The sequence below is a fragment of the Staurois parvus genome, unplaced genomic scaffold (assembly GCF_062004578.1).
Source record: "Staurois parvus isolate SC_StPar_1 unplaced genomic scaffold, SC_StPar_1.0 ptg000120l, whole genome shotgun sequence".
Taxonomy (NCBI): domain Eukaryota; kingdom Metazoa; phylum Chordata; class Amphibia; order Anura; family Ranidae; genus Staurois; species Staurois parvus.
In genome coordinates, this window is record NW_028317916.1 from 7,462,026 (window position 1) to 7,488,540 (window position 26,515).

The 26,515-nt window shown below is 41.8% G+C and overlaps 1 protein-coding gene across 6 annotated transcripts in view; it reads right to left on the reverse strand.

Moving 5' to 3' along the window:
- Positions 1-26,515, reverse strand: part of CADPS2 (calcium dependent secretion activator 2) — a 694,049-nt gene that overhangs the window by 338,416 nt on the left and 329,118 nt on the right. For all 6 annotated transcript variants that reach the window (XM_089672135.1, XM_089672134.1, XM_089672133.1 and 3 more), the window contains exon 16: positions 6,912-7,035. In XM_089672135.1, coding sequence (XP_089528261.1) covers positions 6,912-7,035 — 124 coding nt within the window. The remainder of the gene's footprint in view (positions 1-6,911; positions 7,036-26,515) is intronic.

A 26,515-nucleotide genomic window follows, 5' to 3' on the forward strand; every position in this document is an offset into this window, starting at 1 on the left:
TATCCAGGGGGCTACACGTGACTATCTTTTCCCTCGTAAATCCAAAAATTACATGTATAGCCTATTGCCATCTCACAGGTCTTTTTCACCCTATATCTGGCACGCTTGCTGGGGAGAAATTGTTTGAAGGGCAAGGCGGACAGAAAAACTAATGAGGGGCTCATCAACACAGATGTTTTGCTGGGGAGTTTACACATCTGAAAATTTGTGGTTAAAATGATTTACGAGGAGCCGAATTTTGTGGAGCCGGTCAAATTCAGGGTCACCCCAAGGACGACACAGTGTATTGTTGTTGAAATGCGTAAATCGCATTATATTCTCATATCTATGCCTGGCCATGGCAGCAGAGAACATGGGCATATGATGAATCGTGTCTGTGGACCAATACAACAGCAATTAATTTTTTTTTAGTAATGCCCATGTTGAGGGTTAGGCCCCAAAAAACTTTAAATTTGGAAACTGTAATAGGTTTCCATGCACATGGTCTGGCAAGGTTTGAATCTGGATTGGCAGTGATAAATTGTTGTGCATATAAATTGCTTTGATCCATAATCAATGCATACAGATCTTCTGTGAAAAACAGCTCTAAAAAAATCAAGGGGAGTAGTTTAATTTACTGTTTCCACCTGAATTCCAGGCTGGGCAGTGAATGGGGGAAGTACGGGTGCTGCAGAATTTGTGGGCTGCCAATCAGGATTTGCAAGCACATCCGTAAGGACACTATGAGCTCTACGGGCCTGAGTGAGAATTCTTGGTGGCTGTGGAACACTACTTGTGCTAGCCACCGCACCATCTTGTACTGCACTTATGGGACTCGCCACATCACCAGGTGATACTGCAGTGCTGGTATGTATAAAATCAGGATGTACTAAGCTGCTGGTGCTCGACAGTTCACCAAAAGGTAGAGCGGCACTAGTACTGGCACTCTGCTGTATATTAGAATCATCATGCAATTGTACCACCTAAGCAACCTGGGATCGGGGTCAGGGATGCCTGACCTCAACAGGGACCTCTACTCCATCATCTGAGCTATCTGTCAGGGTGCCACTGCTGTCTATAGGTTTGTATTCTGAGGCAGATTTTGTCAGTGAGGCTTCCCCTTCGCTCTCGCCAGACACTATCAGAATCCTGTAGGCCTCTTCACTAGAGTACCTTTCGTTTGACATTTTGGCCACTAAATTTATAGGTACCTAGTGCGACTCACGTGAAATAGAGCACTTGGCTGTCAGGGACTGCTTGAACCACTACAAAAAATTTACATGCAAATGCTAGCAGAGATCAGGCCTGATTCTGCTAACACTGCGGTTTTGTGTGCAGTGTATCAAGTGACAGTGATCTACTGACACTGCACTTGCTGGGGGAAAAGGGGGAGTAAGCGAAGGGGCTAAACGTAGGTGCTGGCAGGTACTAATGACACTGGTGACAGGACAGTGAAGGGGTTAACTGGGGGCAATCAGGGGTTAAATGTGTCCTATGAGTGCTTTTAGTGTGTGTGTGTGTGTGTGTGGTGATTTTACTCAGATATATCTGTTTTCTCCTCTCTTTGGAACAGAATATGTCCGGGGAGAGAAGATTGCATAATTTCCTGACCATCACTGGCCTGAATCTGGTACTGAATCACGGCACCGCTGGGGTGGCTGGCGTGTGCGCCTCCGGCCTGCAATCAGTGATGACCCTAATGACACTATTGACAGGGCAGTGAAGGGGTTAACTGGAGGGCAATCAGGGGGATAAATGTGATCTATCAGTGCTTTTACTGTGTGTGTGTAGTGATTTTGCTCACATATATCTGTTTTGTTCTCTCTTTGGAATGGAATATGCCCAGGGAGAGAAGATTGCATTATTTCCTGAACATCACTGGCCTGAATCTGCTGACTGATCGGTCAGGCACCGAATCACGGCACCGCTGGGTTGGCTGGCATGTGCGCCCCTGGCCCACGATCACGGCGAAAGCATGAACCACATATATATACGTAATTTTGCACAGGGAGCCTGTCCTGTAGCAGTAATTCTGCTATAGGGTGGAGCTAATGTGGTTCTCTCGCCTTTTTTGAGAAGTTTATGCAATTTAGCTTTATCGAGTGTTAAATAAAGACCCTGTTCATGAATATAAAGCTAAATTGAATAAACGTATCAAACAAGGTGAGAAAAAAAGAATTCTTAATAAGAAAGAGGCACTATATTTGGACCCTATTGCCTGTAGAACACCTACTTATTTCTTGTCAAAAATGCATAAGAATGCAGAAGACACCCCCCCCCCCAGGAGGCCCATTGTTAATGGAATTGAGTCTGTTACCACTAGGTTGGGACAATACATCGATTATTATTTGCAACCAGTGGCTGCAGCAACAATTGCATATTTGAAAGATACCAAATTCTTGAATCCTTACCAATACTCGATACAAGCATATTAGTGACAGCTGATATAAGCTACTTATATACTACTATTAGTCATGAGGATGCAGTTAAATCAGTTAAATGGGCTTTAACCACTTGACCTCCAGAGGATTTACCCCCCTTTATGACCAGGCCTACGTGAAAGTTATAGCGTTTACAAATGGCGAGAAAGATACTGGGATATTTAGGTTTTTTTTATACTAATAATGATGGCGATCAGCGACTTATGGCGGCGATCAGCGACTTATAGCGGGACTGCGGAGGACATTCTGACATTGGGGGGTACTGACTTGGGGTCACTGACATCCCCAGTGACACCAATACAGTGATCAGTGCAAAAAAAAAAAAACACTGACACTGTACTAATGGCACTGGGGAGGAAGGGGTTAAGTTTATTTTTCAGGGAAAGGGTTAACTGTGTGAGGGGAGTGTTTTACTAGGGGGTGGGGGTGTGTACTGCAGGGAACACCGCTGATCGGGAGTGAGAAACTATTCTGACCCGTTCAGCATGTCCTGGAGCTGTCAGGGAACTGACAGAAAGCACAGCTACTGCAGCTGTGCTCTCTGTCAGCGATTGCTGCCGATCGCCGGGACATAGCCGGTAACGACCGGCTGTGACCCGGCGACTGACATCCGCAGCTGTGATTGGCGGGACAGGTAGGGTGGCCGCGCGCCCCCTACCTGTTTACAAAACACGTTTTAAAACGTGGTTTTGCCCAGCCGTGCCGCCCTGCCGCCATATTTATACAGTGGCTGGGTGGCATGTGGTTAAATATGTCGGCAGTACAAAAGTATTTACTCCAGTTTCTGGAGTTTTGTTTATCACATAATTATTTCTGCTATGATTTCAGATATTTCTTGCAAATCACTGGGGTGGCGATGGGCATTCAGTTTGTAGCCAATATATTTATGGTTCAATGGAAGGACGAAACAGTATTTTCCAATTGCCCCTCGCAACTCCTATGTTACAAAAGGTTTATAGATGACCTATTTATGGTCTGGAATGGGGATATGGAATCTTTAGAATCTTTTATGAATTTTCTAGATAATAATAATCAGAATATTATATTTAGATTTGGAGAATTATAAGGATAATTGGCTGATTAAAACTAGGAACAATTTTAAACCTACAGACCGTAACACTTATATTTCATTAGATAGTTGTCATCATGAGGCTTGGCTTTGCAATATACCTAGAGGGCAGTTTATTAGATTGTGACATAACTGCTCATCAGAAATAGAATTTTTACAGCAGTCTGAGGTATTAGCATCCAGATATAGACAGAAAGGATACACTGGGTCATTAATAGAGGAAGAGATACAGAAAGTTAGAGGAATGGAAAAAAATAGTTTAATTAATGAGTTGGGTCAAAGGTTGAGAGGAGAGGGGCACGAATTTAGTATAATGCTTGATTATAATGTACAATTTGAGGCAATAAAAAAGATCACTAAGAAATATAGGAACATCGTATTGAATCATAAAGTTTTTAGTTCTATTATACCTTTATATCCAAGGTTAATTAATAAGAAAGTTCCAGCATTGAGATATAAGTTAGCCCCCCAGAGTACTTGACCCCCCCCATTAAGAGACAGACCAATGTTTGTCCCACTTTCGTCGGATTCTATAGGTGTGGGAAATGTAATGCCTGTAGACATGCCACGGAAGGAATTATTTGCTACATCAACAGGGAGGAATATAACATCAAGGATTTTATCACTTGTTATTCACAGGGGTTCAGTTATGTTAGAATGTCCATGTAAAATTCAGTATGTGGGTATAACCTCTAAACAGCTTCAAGTTGGGCTAAGGGAGCATATCAATAATATTAAAAAAGGAGAAAGAAAAAAATCATAGCGTTGCTAAACATTTTAACCACTTGCCAAAAGGGCACTTATACCCCCTTCCTGCCCAGGCCAATTTCAAGCTCCCAGCGCTGTCACAATTTGAATGACAATTGCGCGGTCATGCAACACTGTACCCATATGAAATTTTTATCATTTTTTGTGACAGATAGAGCTTTATTTTGGTGGTATTTAATCACCTCTGGGTTTTTTTAAATTTTTTCTTAAACCAAAAACCACTGAAAATTTTGAGAAAAAAATGTTTTTGCTTAGTTTTTGTTGTAAAATTTTGTAAATAAGTGATTTTTCTCCTTCACTGATGTGCACTAATGAGGCTGCAGTGATGGACACTGATAGGTGGCAATGATGGGCACTGATGAGGAGGCATTGACAGGCATCACTGATGGGCACTGAAAGGCAGCACTGATATATGGCACTGATAGGCAGCACTGATATATGGCACTGATAGGCGGCACTGACTGGCACTGTTAGGAGGCATTGACGGGCACTGATAGGTGGTACTGATGCACACTGATAGGCGGCACTGACTGGCACTGATAGGTGGCACTGATTGGCATTGATAGGTGGCACTGATGGGTGACACTGAAAGGCAGCTCAGATGGGCACTGATATGTGGCACTGATGTGCACTGTTAGGCACTAATATGTGGCATTGATGTGGCACTGGCAAGTGGCACTGTTCAGCACTGGCAGCTGGCACTAATGGACACTGACAGGTGGCACTTCTGGGGCCACACTGATCATCAGGGCACACTGATCATCAGTGCCCTGATGATCAGTGTACATGTCCCCTCCGCGGAATGCCAATTACCGGCTCTCCTCTCGAGCTGTCAACGTGACAGCTCGTGAGGAGAGAAATGTCGATAACCGGCATTTCCCTGTTTAAATGTGATCAGCTGTGATTGGACACAGCTGATCACATAACCGAGCCGACATCTTCGGCTCTTTCCATAGATCGGTGATCCGCTGTGTCCGAGGGACACAGCGCACCGCCGATCACTGCGTGCTCCCTGAGCCGCGCATGCGCAGTGAGAATGGGAGGACGTCATATGACGTCCTCATAGAACGAGAGAGCCACCTTGCGCCCGTCTTTAGACTATATGGCGGGCGGGAGGTGGTTAAAGAGGTTCAGAATAAAGATCCTAGCCGTTTACAATTTTGGGGTATAGAAAAGGTAGAAAAGAATTAGAGGGGTGGAAACTACATCAGGAGCCTGAGCTGTAGAGAGTTTTTTTGGATCTATGAGACTCAAGTACTTTCCCCTAAAGGTCATAACGTAGAGTTTGACCTAAATTGTTTCATCAGTGATCGGTAAACATGAAATCCCTCGAATGTATTTGATCATAATTTCATTTTGTATATAATTTTAATACAATTGTTTACATATTTTTAGTATTTATTAAATTATATTATTTTTATATTGTTATATTATATTGTATTCTTTAAGATGGCCACTAGACAATTATTTAATCAGTTTGTATGTAGTTGGTTAAAGCCTGTTTTCCCTCTTTTTCTGGTTTAACATTCCGCTTCCTGTGTGGTGCGGTTGTTGCCATGGTGCTGGTAGGGTCACAGTTGTTATTCCGGTCTTTATGGGTGTGTACCACGTTACCCTATTTTTGGTAGGGAGATCTTAAATTGCAGGTATGTCGTCGGCTCCATGTCTACTGAGGAAGTCCCACCCATTACATAACGTGTGTAGGCTGAGGAGCTACGCACATAACATCATCCCATGGTCATCTTGGAGAGTTGTTGCAAACCTGTATATGCTTTTTACTTGCACTTTTGCTATATCTTGTTAGTTTTAACCATTTTCAGCAGTAAAGAAATTTATTTGCAGTGTACAGTATGGGCTGTCTTGTATTTTTGCATGATATTACACATGATATCATAGGAGAGGTTACAAGTGGAAGAAAACGTTAATTGGATAAACAGTCTCACTTTTAAAGGGAAAGCATGTATGACTTATTGTTAGCGCTGTAGTCATTAAACTGAGGTGAGTGGCCAATTTGTGTGGTGGTGGTTGAAGCACTAATGGTGTGTTTACACAAAGATGTAAAATAGCATTTCGCATGATTTGGAATTTTTGGGACATTTATCACTTGGAGAATAGATGGACAATTTATTTACCGTATTCTATATCATTGTTTTATTTGGTTGTGCTACACTACTCTGTTTATTGTTTAGCAGAGCATCCTTTTAAATTAATTTTTTTTTGCATGTAATAATAATTTTGGCAATATATATTATTCACTATTTGTGATTGAGCGGATTGTTATATTTTGATAGTGGTGATTAAATACCACCAAGAGAAAGCTCTATCTGTCTCAAAAAACAATACAAATTTCATTTGGCAACAGTGTTGCATGAGTAATTGTCATTAAAAAATATGACAGCGCAGAAAGCTGAAAATTGGCTTGAACATGAAGGAGGTGTAAGTTTTCAGTGTTGAGGTGGTTAAATAAAGCCAAACTAAGTTATGGATCAATCTTTTTGGTATAAGCTTTGATATGTTGTATGTATGTGATATAGAAATATTATATACAGTATCGCTAAATAAAATAGAAATAATATATACAGTATCGCTAAATAAATAATAAAAAAACATTTATTCTTAAGGGAAATCAGATTAACATTATATAAATATCTAACCTTCAATTTTGGCATATTCTGTAAGTCGGGTGTAATTGATCAGAGCAGCTTTTTCAAGGCATCTTCTAATAACCTTCTTGACCTCTTCAGCAGGTATAGGTGTTGCAATATCTTTCATTAAAACCTGAATTTTAAATTAAAAATATTAATCAGGGAGAATTAAATTTTTCATAAAAGTAACTGCAATGCCATTACTGAAAGTGCAACTATAGTGGGCTTTTTTTTCCTTTCTTTGTTTGTTTCAGCTATACAAGTATAACCAGCATGTAAGTGTAAAAAGAAAAAAACAAAAAAAAAAAACCAAACATTCAGTAATTCAGCATTAGGCAGTCCTGGCTGATCAGACTCAACCACGCCTAATGTTTGGCACAATAAAGCCAAACGGTTCTTGCCATGGAATGACAAGTATACCTTAACGCCAGTCTCTTCAATATTTCTCAGGTCTGCATCACTTTCTATAGCTGGTTTCAGGAAAGGCTTGCCAATAGACGAGATGGCTCCTCCGGATGGACTTTTGCGCACAAGCTAATACAGGTTTCCTCTTGTGCTAGCAGGAATTGGGCACATGCTAATGCGCATGTGCATACCCGTACGCACCAGTGCTCACATGCACTTGTGAGCTGCTGGCTTTAAACAGGACCAGTGCTCAGGATCAGTGTTGCTTTGTGTTTAGCCTCCTGTGTATCCTGTGATTCTGTATCCTGACTCAAGTTGCTGACCGGGCTTGTCTTGACTACTCTCTGAAGTCTGCCTACACTGACCTCGGCTTGTCCTCTGACCTCTGCTTCTGTTTGCTCCATTGGCTACTGCTTCACTGATCTTTCCAGACCTAACTAGTTTCCTGACCACACTCCTGAATGTGCCCTATAGGTGATCCGTTCTGTCTGTGTATGATCTAGCCTGCCTGACTCTGCTACTCTGCCCAATGTCACCGGTACCCGCTACCAGCTGCCTGCCTGCTTATTGGAGTCTTTTGACAACTTCACATGCACAGCGTGGACACCCCCTCTACTGCTAGCAAGACTTACAGGCATTCAAGCCACACTGTACTCCTGCACCTCCTGTCTACACTACCAGGGTCACCGAGTCAGAGGTGTAAGAGAGGCTTTCCTCATGTCAAGCTCTGCTATCAGGTACGTGATAGCTGGCCTGAAGGATGAGATAAGGAGATGTAACACTTCTGAATATAAAGGAAATATGCCACTGATTGCTAAAACTCAATTTTATTTAAATCTTGCATCACAGGAAACAAGGTGTCATCATATTTATGACTACTTATGGTATGCTCTGACCGTCAGGTGAATGGATACTGGCCACAAATAGGCAGGATTTCCCATTCAGGCATAACCTCTTCCATGCTCACATAAATCTTAGTTTTTTGCTTAGGTGAGGCATGTGCCTTTAAAGTCTCTCTGAAGATTCTCTTTGTGAGTGTTAGTCCTGGGGAAGGGACAGGATTTCATTTGCATTGGTCTTGGACCTGGGGTACTTGGACCCCACACGCAAGAGCAGGGATGACCTTTATAGTTCCCGTTTGTCACTGTATCCTGCAGGCAGCAATCTAAAGGTACCTGGAATCTGGTGACCTCACTGTCAAAATGCTATCCCTGAAGGCCCTGTGGGGTAATCCATTATAAGAGGTGAAGATTGGGTCTCTGGCCCTGCAGCTATAGAGCAGTGTCTTATGTGGAACCATTGTTTCCTCCCTAGTGTGCTTGGAGCAGCTGGTATTGTGTGTGCATGGTAGCCACTACTCTGTCACTGAAGTGAAACATATCTGTGCATGGGTGGGCACCATCCTGACGTGTGATCGGCAGTGCTTCTGCACAGCTCCAGCACATCAGCCCTTGGCAGCAACTACTCCACTCACTGCTGCCTCTGCAAGTGATGCTAAATTGGTGTCTGGCTTTGGCAGACACTCATCAGCATAGGCCTATTACCCTTAGCAACCCATGGCACTGTGCAGATAGAGGTGGGCGAGTGGAACTCCCAATTCCCTCTATCAGTTATGGAGAATCCCCTGCATAGTTCACCCTGTAATGGCTCCCCTAAGGGCCAAAGTAGTTTCAGATCCCTCACCTTATATTGTATTTACACTGTATAAGAGGCAAAATCTTCTGACTTCTTTATGTTCAGGAAGGAATTTTCAGCAGCCATTTCTGATTTGCATGGCCAGCTTTCCCATAATGCCTGGGATGCAACCTTGGGTACTCTCTACCCCCCTCCTCCCCACCCGGTCCTTCACAGGGAAATGAGGTATTGAAGGAACATCCTCTGGATAAACAGAAGGAAGTTGTTGAGGATCAGGAATGCTCTTTGGATGAACCGAAAGATCAGAGCTGTCTCTTATGCAGAAGACCATGATTGGCTTCCTGGCAGGCACTGAGCAAACACAGCAAGGTCTGAGTAGTCCTCTTCTAAAGTGACTGCAATGGAGTCCTACTGCTGCCAAAAAATCTCAAATCTGTTTATGTTCATCTGCATTTGAAGGAGGTGATGTATGCCAATTGGGGTCACCTGGAAGAGGTGTTCTTACCATCTGAGTGGCTCATTCAGCACTACCCCATGGTGGAATAGTTCTATATGAATTGGGGTTCTTTGGCTATTAACCCATTTCCTACTTGAATAAGACCCTGATGCGCCCTGAGGATGAGGTCCTGGTCTTTAAAGACACCACGGACAAGAGGCTGGAGGTCATCTTTAAGACAACCATTTCTCTGGTGGGAGCAGCTCTGTAGCTGGTGGTAAATGCATTGGAAGTTTCTCAAGTTCTTAAAGTTTAAGCTTTGTTTCAGAGAATCAGACCCAGGAAGATTTTCCGAGAGCCTTGAATTTCTCAAGAGATGCCTTAGAAGACTCCATTTGACAATTTCCAAGTTGGACACCATGTTCATCCACATACTGTAAGAAGGATCCCATAGCTCAAGTGCTAGTCGCCTTAACTTCTTTACAAGAAACAACTTACGAAGCTACCCTTAGAAGCCGAGTGCTTGTTTGGACTGACCTTGGATGCCATCATCCAGAAGGTGACTGTTGCCAAAACCACACTCTTACCCCTAAAGAAAAGGATGAAAGAGAGAGCAGTCAGAAGTCCCAGTTCCATAAGAAGGACTGGACTTCAAGTACTCCAGGTCAGTAAGGAAGTCCTCTTCACAAATAAGGGGTGCCCCATTTTTGTACAGGTGAAGAAACACCTACTGGCCTTTGTTTTGTTTTTTTTAATTTAAATATTTATTAAATTTTTCATGTTAATACAAATACCCATAAAGGGAAACAATTCACATATAAATAGACATTTATAATATTTCTACATTTCCCCTTCTAAAAAACTCTTTTCTTTCCCATCCCACCATCCCCCCTTCCCACCCCTCCTCCCCCTCTGCAGACTCTAGTCCATTCTAATCTCTCGAGGCTTATTAATTTTTAGCTAACATCCTAGTTCATAGTTTCCTATATTTCTCTTTCAATCCTGCTCTTTTCCACTTTTCCCATCTCATATAATAAACTCCCATCCTATCTTCCTGCATATGGTATGATCTTTCCATTCTACCTATCTGGGTTACTCTATTGATCCAGTCTTCCTCCTTCGGTACCTCAGATCTCTGCCAAAACTTGGGTATCAACCTTTTCGCCGCATTTAAGAAGTACCATACACCTGAGTCTTTATATTTATTTACAGTTGTCTCCACATTCTGTAGGAGGCACGTCGTTGGGTCTAACCCTATGTCAATTTCAGTTATTTCTTCAGTCAATTTGACTATTTTCTTCCAAAAGACCTGGATTTTCGGACATTCCCACCATATGTGAAACACCGTGCCTATCTCTCCACATCCTCTCCAACACATTTTTGAATTTTCCCCATTCATTTTGTGCTCTACACTCGGTGTAATGTGCCATCGTGTCACACACTTATAATTAATCTCAGCCTCTCTCATACCAACATTCTCGTGTATCAGTCTAAACATCTTTCTCTGTTTGTCCTCATCAAACCCAACTCCCATATCCCTTTCCCATTTTGTTATAAACATTAACTTTGTGTTTGTGTCTAATTCTGTGAGTATTCTATAAACTTTTGATATACCGTGCTTCCCATCCCTTCGTGTTTCTAACAACCTTTCAAACATATTCCACTCCTGTTTTAATCTCAGGGGTTTCGGGAGATTTCCAATAAAACTTTTCAATTGATGATATTTCCACTCATCTATTCTAATAAAGATATCTCCCTTCTTCTCTATTAAATCTTTAAGTGATCTCAATTCCCCCTCCACCAAAACATCTCTCAGTTGGGTATCCTCCTTTCTAAACCATCTCCCTGATATCTTATCCTTTCCCGGGGGAAAGTACTCAGTGTTTGTGAGAGGCATTAGTATAGAATTAAATTCCCATTTCATGTTTTTGTGTAAATTGTCCCATACACTTAAAACATTTAAGGTGTAGATACTTGTGCTTTCTTTAATTCTTCTAAACTGTGCTGGAACCCATATCATCTGACTCAATCTAATACCACTAAGGTCATTTTCAATTGTTACCCAGCTTTTCCCCTTATGGTTGAATGTCCAGTCATATATTCTTGCTAAGACCACTGCTCTATAATATCTCTTGACATCTGGCAGACCCAATCCCCCTTTCTCTTTAGTCCTACTCAATGTTTCATATGCTATTCTAGGTTTTTTATTCTTCCATATGTATCTTAACATTTTTTTCATTATCTTAAAGAAGGCCTCTGGGATTTTAATTGGTACCATTTGAAATCTATACAGTATTTTAGGCATAATTACCATTTTAACTAGGTTTATACGTCATATCCAGGATGGGTTACCTCCTTCTAGTATTTTTAAATCTTCCCTGATCTCGTTTATCAAAGAGATATAGTTTAATCTATACAAATGTTTAAATGAGGCAGTGAGTTTTATTCCTAGATATTTTATCTCTCTTTTTGTAGTTTTTCTTTTTCATTCTTTGATATATTAATATTCAAGATCTCTGTTTACGTTGGATTAATTTTTAAATTTGATAGTTCACCGTACTCCTTCAGAATCTTCATTATATTTGGGAGAGTTATTCGGGGATTCCCCACATAGAACAATAAGTCGTCCGCAAAGGCCGCTACTCTATGTTCTATAGTTGCTATCTGAATTCCCTTTACCGCTCCACTGTTCCTTATTATTGACAACAGAGGTTCGAGTGACAACACATATAGTAAAGGCTCCCCCCCCCCCCCCCGTGCTTCTTAATGCTGTTTTAATTTCTTCCTGGGAAATTTCTACGTCTAAGGAGTTCAACTGTGCTTCACTTAGTTTTGGTAAACCCGCATTTTTTAAATATATCATCTTTTTTTTCATTAATTCCCTCTTGAGCTTCTTTTAGAGAACCTTGGGGGCTAATATTATATAACTTTCTGTAATACTCCGTAAACTCTTTAATAATCTCTTTAGTTGAGTGGACCAACTCCCCCTTAGGACTTTTTATCTTTTCTATATAGTTCCTAATTTTCTTTTTATTCAAAGCTCTCATTAGATATTTTCCTGGTCTATCTCCCCATCTATATCTCTCGTTTAATACCCTGTTGTATACTCTTCTCCTCTCCTCTTCCATCAACCTCTCTAACTCATCTTTTTTATCCAATAACTTCTGTCTCGTATCTTTTGTTATTTTCTTCTTGTGGATCTGCTCCAAGTCCAGTATTTCTTTTAGGAGCCCACTGACCCTCTCTCTTCTTTCCTTTTTCTTCCTTGCTCCTGCCGCAATCAAGATTCCTCTTATAAATACCTTGTGACTTTCCCAAACTGTAGCTATCGACACCTCCTCTGTTTCGTTCTCCTTAAAGTATACCTTAATCTCTTTCTCGATTTTCTGAACTAAATCCTCATCCAGAAGAAGAGCCTCATTTAACCTCCACCCTAATCCTCCAGTCTACCTTCTTCCCCATCCCATTTTCATTACGACCGGGGCATGATCCGAGAACGTTCTTGTCTCTATGTCAATTTTACCCAGATGATCTATAAGTTGATGGTCTATTAAGATGTAATCTAATCTCGAGTATATCTCATGGGCATTAGAGAAGAAGGTATAGTCTCTGTCTTTCATATGCATTATTCTCCAGATGTCCACTAGTTGATATTCATGCATCACTTTTTTCAAAGCTCTCAGAGACCTACTCCCCTCTCTTTGCACAGAAGAGGTGTTATCCTTTTGTGGGTCCATACAGAAATTTAGGTCTCCTGCAACTATCAAACGCCCTTTTTTAAATTCCATTAATTTTTTCATCAGACCCTTCATATACATCTCCGGGTTTTTATTAGGGCAGTATATATTGGCTAAAGTACACTCAATCCCCTGAAGCTTACCTTTTAAGAATAAAAACCTCCCCTCCGGATTGGTTCTTCTATCCTCCAGCTCAAATCTCATATTCTTTTCCAAACCTATTGCCACCCCTTTTGCTCTTTTAATTGGAGAGTCTGCGTAATACCATATTGGATAGTGTTTGGATTTCAATTTCACATTTGCCTCTATCTCAAAGTGCGTCTCCTGTAAAAATACCACCGACGTTGCCCTATGATGCAACTCCTTAAACAACCTAAATCTCTTCCCTGGGCAACTCAACCCGTTCACATTATAGGTTATAAACTGTATTTCTTCCATCCTTCCCAATTCGCTCCATCTCTCTTCCAATTTACCTCTTCCTCTTTATCCCTACTGTCATGCAGAGTGTTAACCCAGTACCTCCTCCCCTCCCTCCCTCCAACCCAACTCCCATCCCCCCCTTCCATCATTCTTTTTTTCCTCCCTACCCATTTTTAGGCTTAAATACTGCCTATAAATCATTTGTGGATCTATTTCCACCACTGATTAAATGCTTTGGGATTAAGCTCCACCCATGGCCGGCTAGCCTCTCCTTCGACCTCCCCAGATCCCCTCTCTTTATCCACAGGAGAATACAAAAATCTTTACTTTCCCCCTCAACCGAAGCTCCCGAGGGATTACCCTTTCAACATACGTGGGGCCAGGAGGGTCGAGAGAGATAGGAGAGAGGAAAGAGAGAGAAAAAAAAAAAAAAAAAGAAAAAATATATTTCTCTCAATTTTCCCTCCCCTCTCTCCCCACCCCCAGGCCTCCCCTCCCCCCGACCCGCTGCCAGTCCTCTTTTTCTTCTTCTTCCCACCCCACTATCGCCATTCTTTGCAGTTTCAGTCTGTCACAGAAATCCCTCAGTTCCTCCGGGTATCTCAAATATGCTGTTACGCCATTTTTCCAGCCAATTAAACAAGCTGGGGTACCCCATCTATACTGGACGTTCTGTTTTCTCATTTGTTCCAACAAGGGTCTCAGGGATCTCCTTCTCCATAGGGTCTCTGGTGTTAGGTCCGCATAAATTTGGATATTTAAGTCTCCATACTTAATTAATGATCTTCCTTTAATCTTCCTCCATATCTCATCTTTAACCCCAAATTTTTGGAACTAGACCACTGTATCTCTTGATCTTTCCTTCTCCGCAGCTTGATTAAACTTTCCTATTCTAAACACTCCATCCAATGTAATCCCATCTGTTTCAGGTCTGTCTCTTATGGAGTTTAGAATTTTTACAACTAGATCATATAGTGATTCCCCTTTTACTTGCTCTGGAATTCCTCGAACTCTAAGGTTACATCTTCTTTCTTTATTTTCTTGAACTTCCATCCTATAGAGCAATTTTTTCTGGGTATTCTCCAAGTACGTTATTTTTTTCTCTAGATTATCTATGGTTTGGGCCTGATTTTTAACTTTTTCCTCTGTTTCTTCCACTCTCGATAGCAGGTGTCTTAGATCATTCCGCACAACTGTCATTTCTTGTTTTATAATTTTTTCCAAACTTTGAAACATTTCTATCATCTCCTTTTTATTTGGTGCTTGTAGTTCTCCGTCTACTTCTTTTTTTTCCAAGCCCTCTGTTATTAGGTGGCTACAGCTACTATTCATACCCATTGATAATCTAGGACTATTTTCCAGAGAAATGTCCATATCCCCTTTTGCTTTTGTGCCTTGGGCCCTTTCTGGCGTAATATTTCTTTGTGATGTAAATTTCTTTATCGTATCTGTCTGAGACCCTTTGGGCCCTGTTGCCTTAGGACCTTTGTTCTTCATTTCCTCTAAAACTCTGATTTCTTCTCTTATTCTCAAGATGAAATTATATCAGTCCTTTAATTTGTACACCAGACAAAACCTGCTGATATCTCATATATTTTTACTCTCCTGGGACACCTGGAGCTCTTCTCGTCTTCTCTTTCTTAGCCCAGGGAATCCTCCCCTCCTCTCCTTCACCCCTGGATTTCCCATATCACTCGGGGTTCCCCCACACGATAAGCCCCCCAATAGCTCTCACTCACCCTTCTTCTTCTCCAAGCAGTGGCTCCGAGCTTAAGGTGTGGGGCCTTCACAGCAACTCAGTCCAAGGGGGGACTCCTCTGGGCTTCACTCCTCTCCTCGTGCCCTTCATCCAAACTCTTCACAAGATAGCAGGGTGAATCCCTTCACTCTATTGGGTCACTCAGACCCAGGATCGATCAGCTGGGGGGTTTGAGCACATGGGAGCCGGCGGCTCCCTCTTACATCGGGACGCCGGCCGGTTTCTTGCTTCTCCCAGAGATCCTCCGGGGCTGGTCACATGCTCCCACCACTTCACCTCGCCCCTCAGCCTCCTGGGTCTCTCCTCCGTAAGGCGCCGGGCGGACCAGCGCGTCACTGCCACCTCTGCCCTGGTCCCATCTCCGGCCTTCTCTCCTCTCCTGTACCGGCCGTCAGACTCCGGTGAGTCAAATCCCCGTATCCTACTCCAGATGGTCACTGGGGAGGTCGAATAGCGGCGCTTAGCAGGGAGCTATTGCCGCACGCTCCCCACAGCCGCCATGCTCAGAATCCTCCACCTACTGGCCTTTGGAGCTATCTAGACTCAGAAGCTACAGACATCTGGGTCTATATGCATTCAAGGATCTCTTTAGAGTCATAAAATTAAGTGGTTTTTCCTTGCAGGTCTGGAAACGCTGCAGTCTCAGGGGGTCATCATGCCCATAGTAGTAAGAGCAAAGTCTCTTGACTTGTATTCCAACCTATTATGGTCTTCAAGCCAAATGGAGACATCCAGACTATTCTTGACCTCAAAGGTCTCAACCAATTCCTGAGAGTACATAAATTATGGTGGTTGAGAGGCTTCCTGCAGTCAGCGAATATCAAGGATACCTACATTTTGATCAGTCTCACCAACAGCTTGAGGTATTCCCATTGTGGGGTACCTGGACAGCCTACTTCTAAACTCCAGCCCAGATCTTGACATCAAATGCCCACCAGACAGTGAAGAAACTTGAGAAATCAGCTCTAATTCTGATGCAATGTCTGCAGTATTTGGACTTAACATGGCACAGGCAATATTGTTTCCACAAGTGAACTGTCTTCTCTTTGATTTAAGGAACTGAGGTCAGGGAAAAGCACCATGATTCAGGTCATGAGAGAGCTGGGGAAGATGGTTGGCGCCTTTGAAGCATTCTCATATGTCCAGTTTCACTGTAAGGCTCTACAACTTAAAATCCTTGCAGTATCGGACATGTCTGAAGTCTTTGGATCTCAATACATCTTATACCACACACCAGGTCAGTCCTGAAATAGTGGATTTACACACAGATGCTTGATGCGAAAAAGTATATATATTTTCCCAATTACTTGGAAGGTGCTAACAATGGATGCCAGTTTGTTGGACCGAGGAGGTGTTCTGGAGAACCTCTCAGTTGAGGAAACGTGGTTGTCAAGAGAAGCAGTTCATCATTGTGGAGCTTTGGCTGTTTCATCTACACTGGCCTGTTTGCCTTCAAGGTCTCCCAGTCAGAATGGAGGTGGGGAACACCACAGCGATGGCATTTACCAATTATCAAAAAGAGACAAGAAGACTCTTGACTCAGGAAGAAACAGACTTAATTTTGGTCTTGGACAGAACTTCGGTTTCAGCCCCCTCAGCTTTACACACTCAAAGTGTGGAAATTTGGCAGGTGAACATTTTCAACTGTCAATGGCTAAATTACCAAGCCATAGATTTTTCTGCAGTGGGGGATGCAGATGTCGATCTCTTTGAATCCAGATTCAACAAGCTGGAGTCCTGGACCCTAGGATCCTCAGGTGTTTGTGGTGGATGCCATGGTTACTCATTGGGATCAGTTTTCCCTGATCTATGCTTTTCCTCCACTTCTGCCTTGCCTGCTTTTCTGGATAAAAGGTGGACGGCATTTTGGTGATTTCTAACTGCACCTGCTTGGCCAAAGACAACATGCTCCCATTACAGGTTTCATGGCCTGTAGTAAAGAAGATAGTCACATTCTGGTGTCAGGAGTTTCTGGATGCGTTCATACATGACACGTGTCAAGGCACTACACAGGTTAATGCATGACCTCTGACTGTAGTCTAAGAACTGACACTTCTGTGAAGAAACTAAATATCCCACAATCCTTGGGTATCTTAGCCTAGTGCTCTTCAGGTGGGAGCGTAACAGAAATTGGATATGACACAGACCAAGCAAGCTACGCATTTAACAGAGCTTACCGTACAGTCTTTCGTCACATTAGCTCTCCCACATTTGTGATTTAACATAGGGGAAATGATGAGGTATGGACTGTGACCCAGAACAAGGGGTTGCCTGTCCCTTTACTGACCAGGGGCAAGCTAGGTGAATGAATACATGGACATAGGGGAATGGATAACCCATGACATTACAAACTGCAGCTACAACATGGGAGACCATCATTTCAAGGTAAGGCAAGCAAATGGGAATATAACTACACTAATATCTAGTTAAAACAATAAAAACATTTCAGAGTGCACAAAAGGCTGGGAACAGTGGGTTTTAATTCAGGATGTAGTATATTACACAAAATAAGAATACAATTTGCCTTCCTAATTGGGTAAGGTGATCATTTTAGCATTTGTTGCACTTATAGTGCTGCTTCTGCAATGTAAAACATATTTTATGCCATTTAAAAAATTACAGAATCATTAAATAACTTTACTAATTGCTCTCACTTGTAAAAGTAATGTTTAAATATTATACCTGATTATTCCTTGCTGTAGAGGTCAAAATCATTTTATAATAAAGACCTTTTAAAAAAACAATTATAAAAACAATTATATAGTTCCCTGTGTAAGAAAATAGTTATTGGAAAATATAGATTTTTTTGTATTGGCATTAAAGGAAACCTTTCTTGGGCGAACTTTCTTCTGAAAATGTTAGTTGCTTGTATGTCATGCTCAAATGCTGTTGTCTCTGACCTCAAACAGGTAGCTCAGGAGAGTTAAAGATCAGTAAAAAAAAAAAAAATCCTTAGCTACATACTTAAAGCGCAGCTGAGCAATGTCTTGCTTGTTGTTTAATGCTTAACCGCAAGTGCTTAGTACTGAATCTGACTGAGGCTTCTCCACTGCTCTAATTTATTATACTATGAACCTTATAAACCACCTTATCACTGTACTTTATTTGGACTTTGCGGCAGCACAGAAAAAAATGTGCACAAATGCAAAACACTGGTACTGGCTGTGATCAGCAAACTGTAAACACTGGCACTGGCTGTGATCAGCAAACTGATAACACTGGCACTAGCAGTAATCAGAAAACTGGAAACACTGACACTGGCTGTGATCAACAAACTGGCAATGCTCAAAGTAAAAAAATATCCATGAGAGACTGCAAACAGCTGCTAGCACAAAGTGCTGCTGTTCCTCTGAGAGCCGAAGCTATCTGGAAATGCACTGATGTTGTTTGCCTATTGTCAGCATTACCCTTGACAGTCAATATTGAGAAATCCAACTAAGAGTACCTGTATAACCTTGGTTTTTCCACATGTGAGTTTAACCTTTGTAGTGGGGGTCAAACCTTAAGGTGAGAGCCCACCTTTTTGGGAATTCGGTGGATGTTCTCATCACATCATTTCATCGGTTTTGATTGATTTTGGATCCATCAGCAATTTTTATAATCACTATATTTGACCTATTTGATTCACTAATATTATTCATATCACCTTACGTTATATTGTTTTATTACCAGTATTGTGAATTTGTGTACAATAATTGTTTGGATTGGCAAACCGGAACACTGGCGATGGCTGTGATCCACAAACAGGAAACACTGGCACTGGCTGTGATCAGCAAACTGAAAAACACTGGTGTTGGCTGTGATCAACAAACTAAAAACATGGGGCTGACTGTTATCAACAAACCATAAAAACTGGCTGTGAAACACCCATTTAGAAAATTGGAAAACTGCCACTGGCTCTAATCAACCATCTGCACTGGCTGTTAACATTCAGATTACTTAGCTCTTTCTTTTCATAACAACTCTGTGTTTATGAGAATAAAAGAGAGATCTGGCTGCTAATTGCAGCCAGTGGTTATACTTGTGATTGCTGTGATTAGTCACAGCAATCACAAGGTATAAAGCCACTCTCATCCTCCAGCAGTGGGGTGGTTAAAAAAAAAAAAATAGGACATTAGTAAGGATGTAGAGGAGGCTATGAGGTTTTTTTTTTAATGTAAGTACAGTTCTTCTGGTTTAAAGAAACAGTGTCAGCATGATAGGTAGGCAACAAGAAATTTTAAACGTGCTCAGAAATGGCAGCCTGCAGTGTGTTTCTTAAAGTGGTTGTAAAGGCTGCAGGTTTTTTACCTTCATGGATTCTATGCAAAAAAAAAAACCTTCAGTGTGCAGCTCCCCTTCAGATCCCCCCAACAATGACCTGAGCCTGATCGCAATCCAGCACTGTGCATGAGAGTTTCAAATCTCCCAGGTCTCTCTCTCTCGCTGAGACACAGTAACTGGAGCCATTAGCTCCATCTGCTGTCAATCACAGCCAGTGAGGAGGGAGCGGGGGGGGGGGCAGGGCCAAGCCATGCTCTGTAGGTCTTATGGACATACAGGGCCTGCTCAGGAGCGAGCACACACAAATGTCCCCAGAGCAAGCAGGTACGTGTAAAATGTTTATTTTATTTAAAAGAACAACCAAAGCCTTACAACAACTTTAACCATATGAAAGGATGGCAACAAGGTGAGAAAAACTAAGGCGTTTATGGATTACTCTTAATCTCCTCTTTTTTCATAAACTGATTAACTACATGCCATCCCCGAGTTACAAACACCCAACTTACATATGACTCACACTTAAGAATGGAGGCAGTGACACTGGTCCCCGAAACTGCTGGGCTGCCATCTTGCTGCTTAACGCATACTACCACCTACAGACCGTCAGCAACTCCCACATCACTGCATTGCCAGTTAACCCTTCCCTATGCTATGCAAATGTAAAAATGATTTTTTGGCTGGAGTTACACTTAAAACATTTACCTGCTCCAACTTACATGCAAATTCCACTTGAAGTTTTATTAAACCTAGTACCCTGCCATTCACTCTATCTGGTCTCCCACAGTACACAAGACATGGAAGTGCAATTATTTTAGTAAATATAAAGTGCTAAATACCTTTTCTCATCAGCAGTTAGAGCAGTCTTGTGTCAGTGTCTAGCAGAGAACATCTTAAAGCTTATAGGAGGAGTTTTAATTTTGCTCTAGGAGGATGCAGAACACCTGACCTCTGTCTGGGCAGTGCAGATTGGCCCTGTGCTGATCATATGCACTCTCCCAAGAAAAAAAACTCTCTAGCAATACACACCAAACTGATCATGTGCAGAGTGACTCCACACGGTATGTCTTATCAGGAGATAAGAGGGGGACATTGGAAGAAGGGGATGATCAGAGAAGTCAGGATAAAATAGTGTTTTTACACAGAGGATTAACCCCTTAGGTTCCCCAGTGAGTATAACAAGCATGCTCTACTGTATATACAGTGATTTTAATGATGTGGGCTTAGTAACACTTTCAGAACAAACCTACATAACCTATCTTGTTCATAACCAAAGGACTGCCTGTAGCCTGTGCAAATAAAAAAATGCAATTTATATTTATTGTAATTTGAGGGTAGTTTCACTGTTATTAAAAGTCTTATTTATAAATAGTGAGAAGGTAAAAAAGGTAAAAAGGTAAATGAGATGTGCAATACTAGGGTTGTTGGTTTGAATCCCAACCACGACACCACCTGCCTGGAGTTTGCATGTTCTCCCTGTGCCTGCGTGGGTTTCCTCTAGGTACTCTGGTTTCCTCCCATACTCCATAGACATGCTGGTAGGTTAATTGGCTCCTGTCTAAATTGCCCCTAGTATGTGTATGTATGAATGTAAGTTAGGGACCTTAGATTGTACGCCCCTTGAGGGTTAGGGACTGATGTGAATGTACAATATTTATGTAAAGCGCTGCATAAATTGATGGCGCTATACAAGTACTTGTAGTAAATAAATAAAAAATAAATATAAGACTATCCATCTGCCTATAACTAAAAAAGCAGAGACTGAAAATTTGCTGGTTTATATTTATTGGTATTTTTAAAACTTTATACTGGCTTGACAATTTGTGATTCATACAGTGATGGTAGATGTCCAAACACCTGCACTTTAAATGTATGGTCTGCGTCAGCCTTTCTCATCCTTTCCGACACAGAGGAACCCTTGAAATAACTGCTAAAACTTACTATAGCTACAACTCATGATACATTAGTGTAATGGTCAGTTGGAAGAATGCTCCTTACACTTGTAATTATTGGGAAGAACTACCCCCTTAGAGATCAATGGTGTCAGTGGAAACTTATCTGAGTGGCAGAAATTGACATTGCTCAAGGTACCCCTAGCAAATCTTTAGAGTTACCCTGATTGAGAAAATCCGGTCTACATGGTAATAGTCTTTTGGCTTCCAGAATAAAAAAAAAAAAAAAGAGTCACTCTGTGGCAAGCTTATTTTCTATTTTGCCCCTTCAATATTTATATTTTTTGCTTTTCTACATAGATCACTTTTATTCTTTCTTTGTTTTTCTGCTATACCAGTAAATTCTACTCTTCCTAGAGTTAAGACTTCCAAACCAAATGAAATGTAACAAAAAAGGACTTTTGTTAGCACTGTAAATCCTTTTCTTGGGAGTCCATTAAGAGATACAGGAAGTTCTAAACCATTGAGATACACAGTACCTCCACCTACAGGAGGACTGGACACAATTCCTAGTTTGAAGCAAAGCAGTACTAGGAGCACAACCATAAACACAGAGTGCAAAAAAAAATTTTTTCTTTCTAGTCCACTGATGGACAAAGTTAAATCTTTGGATTTTGGGACATCCAAAAGCAGTCCACCTGAGGAGTGGGCAACTCAGCAAACAATGCTAACAAGCCCATGAAAAAAAAAAAAAGAAGACACAGAACAGGAGACTGCCTTCAACTCATACATCTGCTTGAAATGCCTTACTCCCAAAAGTGGCATCAGGTGCTTGACTTTTAATGTGCTTACATGGGATCTCAAGCTAGGATGAGGCTCATCCTAGACTGAGATCCTATGTAAGCACATTAAAAGTCAAGTACACATCTTCTTAGTGATAACTGCCTGTTTCCAAGTGAACAACTCCGTGAAACAATTTAAGAGACTTCAGAGGTCAAGCGACCTGCCACAAGTAGAAAAGAGTGCTCAGAAATTACATCACTTCTGGGACCATTTCAGCACTTCTCCTCCTGGTATGGCCTGCTGAATTGAATATTCTCCAAGTATTCCTGTGCCTGTCCACCTACTGACCTGGAGGGGTTTCTAGTGAAGATACTTGGTTGGCATAAAACCTGTTACAGCCCTGAAACAAGACCACCAGGAGTACCTATATCAGAAGGATCAAGGAGAGATCCATGTGGCATCTTCCCATGTGATACAGGTCTGGGAAAACAACCGGTTGTAGGGACCACTACTCTATTGGCTGAGGAAGTACAGTGCCTTGAAAATGTATTCATACCGCTTGAAATTTTCCACATTGTGTCATGTTACATGATGCTGTCTGAGGGCTTCACAGAACAGCTGTATTTATACTGAGATTAAATTACACACAGGTGGACTCTATTTACGAATTAGGTGACTTCTGAAGGCAATTGATTCCACTATATTTTAGTTAGGGGTATTAGAGTAAAGGAGGCTAAATAAACTTTTCAGATATTTACTTGTAAAAAATTTTGAAAACCATTTATCATTTTCCTTCCACTTCACAATTATGTGACACTTTGTGTTGGTCTATCACATAAAATCCCAATAAAATATATTTACGGTTTTGGTTGTAACATGACATGACAAAATTTGGAAAACTTCAAGGGGTATGAATACTTTTTCAAGTCACTGTATGTCTGTAATTGTCCATGCCTGGGATATAAACTGTGGACATGGCTGGAATGTGAAGTTCTGCCCAGGACAGATTCCGCTTGGAGTCTTTTTGTTGCTCCCTGATGGTTAATGTTTGCCACTACAATGGCATTATTGGACTAAATATGAATTTGGTGATTCAACAGGATGGTCCAATACTGTATGCAAAGGCAAATCTCCCAAAGCGTCAAGATGTTTTTCATAAGATACGATTCCTCTGACAAACATGTCCCCTACACCACAAGAGAGCACAGAACTCCACCTCAGCACAACAGATTGGCATCCATCATAAGGATCTTTCAAAAGATGGGAAGGAAGGACTTCCCTGATTCCAGGTTCCTGAGCCACCAAGCCAGGGACAAAGTGGTCCTCGGCACCAAACCGACTTGCCTCACTTAGATAGAATATTGTGCCATATTGAAGGGTCTGGAGTGAAAATGGACAAATTAGACTGCAAAGGGGGCTGCCTACCACGACTCTCATGCAAAAGTAGAGCTTTTGATCATTCCTGTACTGAGGAGTTTGAGAGCAGAAAGTGTGAAGGGAAAAAAAAACTGACATGAACATTTTTTTTATTTGGTTGAACTACAGTTGCAAGAAAAAGTATGTGAACCCCTTGGGATTACGTGGAGTTTTGCATGAATTTAGCATAAAATGTGCTCTGAACATCATCTAAGTCACAACAATAGAAGAACACAGTCTGCTGAACATAATACTACACAAACATTAGATGTTGCCATGGTTTAATTGCACATAACATGTAAACATTCACAGTGCAGGGAGGAAAAAGTATGTGAGGCCCTAGCTTAATGACTTCTCCCAGAGCTAATTGGAGCCAGGAGTGAGCCAACCTTGACTCCAATCAGTGTGATGATATTGGATGTGTTGCTGACAACTGTCCTGCCCTTAAAAAACACACACCTGTTTGGGGTTTACTGGTTTAAAGAAGCACTGTCTGATGTGAACCATGCCTCGCTGAAAAGAGCTCTCAGAAGACCTACGATCAAGAATTGTTGACTTGCATGAAGCTGGAAAGGGTTACAAAAGTATCTCCTTGAGCCTTGATGTTCCTGTGTCCACGGTAAGACAGACTGTCTACAAATGGAGAAAGTTTAGCACTGTTGCTACTCTCCCTAGGCGTGGTCGTCCTGTAAAAATGACTGCAAGAGCACAGCGCAGAATGCTGCATGAGATAAAGAAGAATCCCAGAGTGTCAGCTAAAGACCTACAGAAATCTCTGGCACATGCTAACATTTTTAGTGACACATCTACAATAAGGAAAACATGAAACAAGAATGGAGTACATGGGAGGACACCACGGAGGAAGCCATTGCTGTCCAAAAAGAATATTGCAGCACGTTTGAAGTTTGTAAAAGAGCACCTGGATGTTCCACAGCACTACTGGCAGAATATACTGTGGACAGATGAAACCAAGATTGAGTTGTTTGGGAAGAACACACAACACTATGTGTGGAGAAAAAAAAGGCACAGCACACCAACATCAAAACCTCATCCCCACTGTGAAACATGGCGGAGGGAGCATCATGGTTTGGGGCTGCTTTGCTGCCTCAGGGCCTGGACGGATTGTTGTCATTGATGGGAAAATGAATTCCAGAGTTTATCAAGACATTTTGCAGGAAAACGTACGACCATCTGTCCGCCAACTGAAGCTCCGCAGAGGATGGGTGATGCAACAGGACAATGACCCAAAGCATACAAGTCATTCAACAAAACAATGGCTACAACAGCACAGAATACGCCTTCTGGAGTGGCCCAGTCAGAGTCCTGACCTCAACCCGTTTGAAATGCTGTGGCATGACCTTAAGAGAGCGATTCACACCAGACATCCCAAGAATATTGCTACACTGAAACAGTTTTGTGAAGAGGAGTGGTCCAAAATGACTCCAGATCGTTGTGCAGGTCTGATCTGCAACTACAGGAAACGTTTGGTTGAGGTTATTGCTGCCAAAAGGAGGGTCAACCAGTTATTAAGTCCAAAAGTTCACATACTTTTTCCTCCCTGCACTGTGAATGTTTACATTTTATGTGCAATTAAACCATGGCAACATCTAATGTTTGTGTAGTATTATGTTCAGCAGACTGTGTTCTTCTATTGTTGTGACTTAGATGACGTTCAGAGCACATTTTATGCCCAATTCATGCAAAACTCCACGTAATCCCAAGGGGTTCACATACTTTTTCTTGCAACTGTAGATGGCCTTATGCTATTTTTTTCAACCTGTCTAAAAAAAACCAACAAAAAACAAACAAAAAAAAGACCTGTATCTAGGACTAGAGCCAGATTTTCAAATGCTAGGATGGTTATAGTGCTAATTTCTGAAGGTTCAGGATTTATTTGTACCACTGTGATGCTTGGATAGTTAGAATTACATTGTCTGACAGATCCTGCATTGACTTCAGTGTCGCCCTCTCATGGCATCACTGTTGTGGATACTTATACAATTTTCTGTCCCCTTAACAGGAGGTCATCTATGTATTCCAAAATAGTGATGCCATGAGAGTGTAGTAGAGCTAGTACTGAGTCCAGCACCTTAGTGAATAGTGGGCATGCAGAAGAGGCATAGATAAAAGGGTGCCAAACCGAAAACACAGTGGTCCCACAGAAAAGCGTAATAAATGCTGGTGTGCTGAAAAAATGGGGACATGCAGGTACGCGTTCTTGTCCACGGGAACCATGAAGTCTTCCTGGTGAAGGGAGGCAATGATAAACCTGGTGGATTTCATGCAGAATTTATGATCTTGAATGAAGACATTCAGTGTTTTGAGATACAAGTGGAGGTGGATGCTCCCTTTGGGTTTGTGAACCATGAACTGATTGGAATAAAACTCCTGAAACCGTTTTGTCACAGCGAGAGGGCCAATAACACCTTCCTCCAGAAAACCCGAAAGGGCTACCTGGAGTTCTGCTAATCTGTGCAGTGGCAAAGAAAGTTTGGAAGAAAGAAACCGAGGAGGGGGCGTGGAGCAAACCTCCAGCTTGTAACCCTTGAAAACCAACTACTGCACACAAGCATCTGAAACTCAGCCAAGTGTCTTTAAAGGCTAACAGATGCACCCCCCATACACTTTAGAAAGTGGGGGACCACCTTCATGCTGAGGAAGGCTTGTCTAAGGGACTGGCCGGGTTTGAGCTTCACCCCTAACTGGTAGACTGGGAGCCAAACATGGGGGATTTTGGTTGGAGTTTGCACGAGTGGTTAAACAAGTAGAACTTTTCTTAACCTCCAGTGAGGCACAAGCCTTTAGAGACTATGATAATGGTATCCCGAGTAGATATGAAGAGACACTACCCATCAGAGCAGATGCAGCTT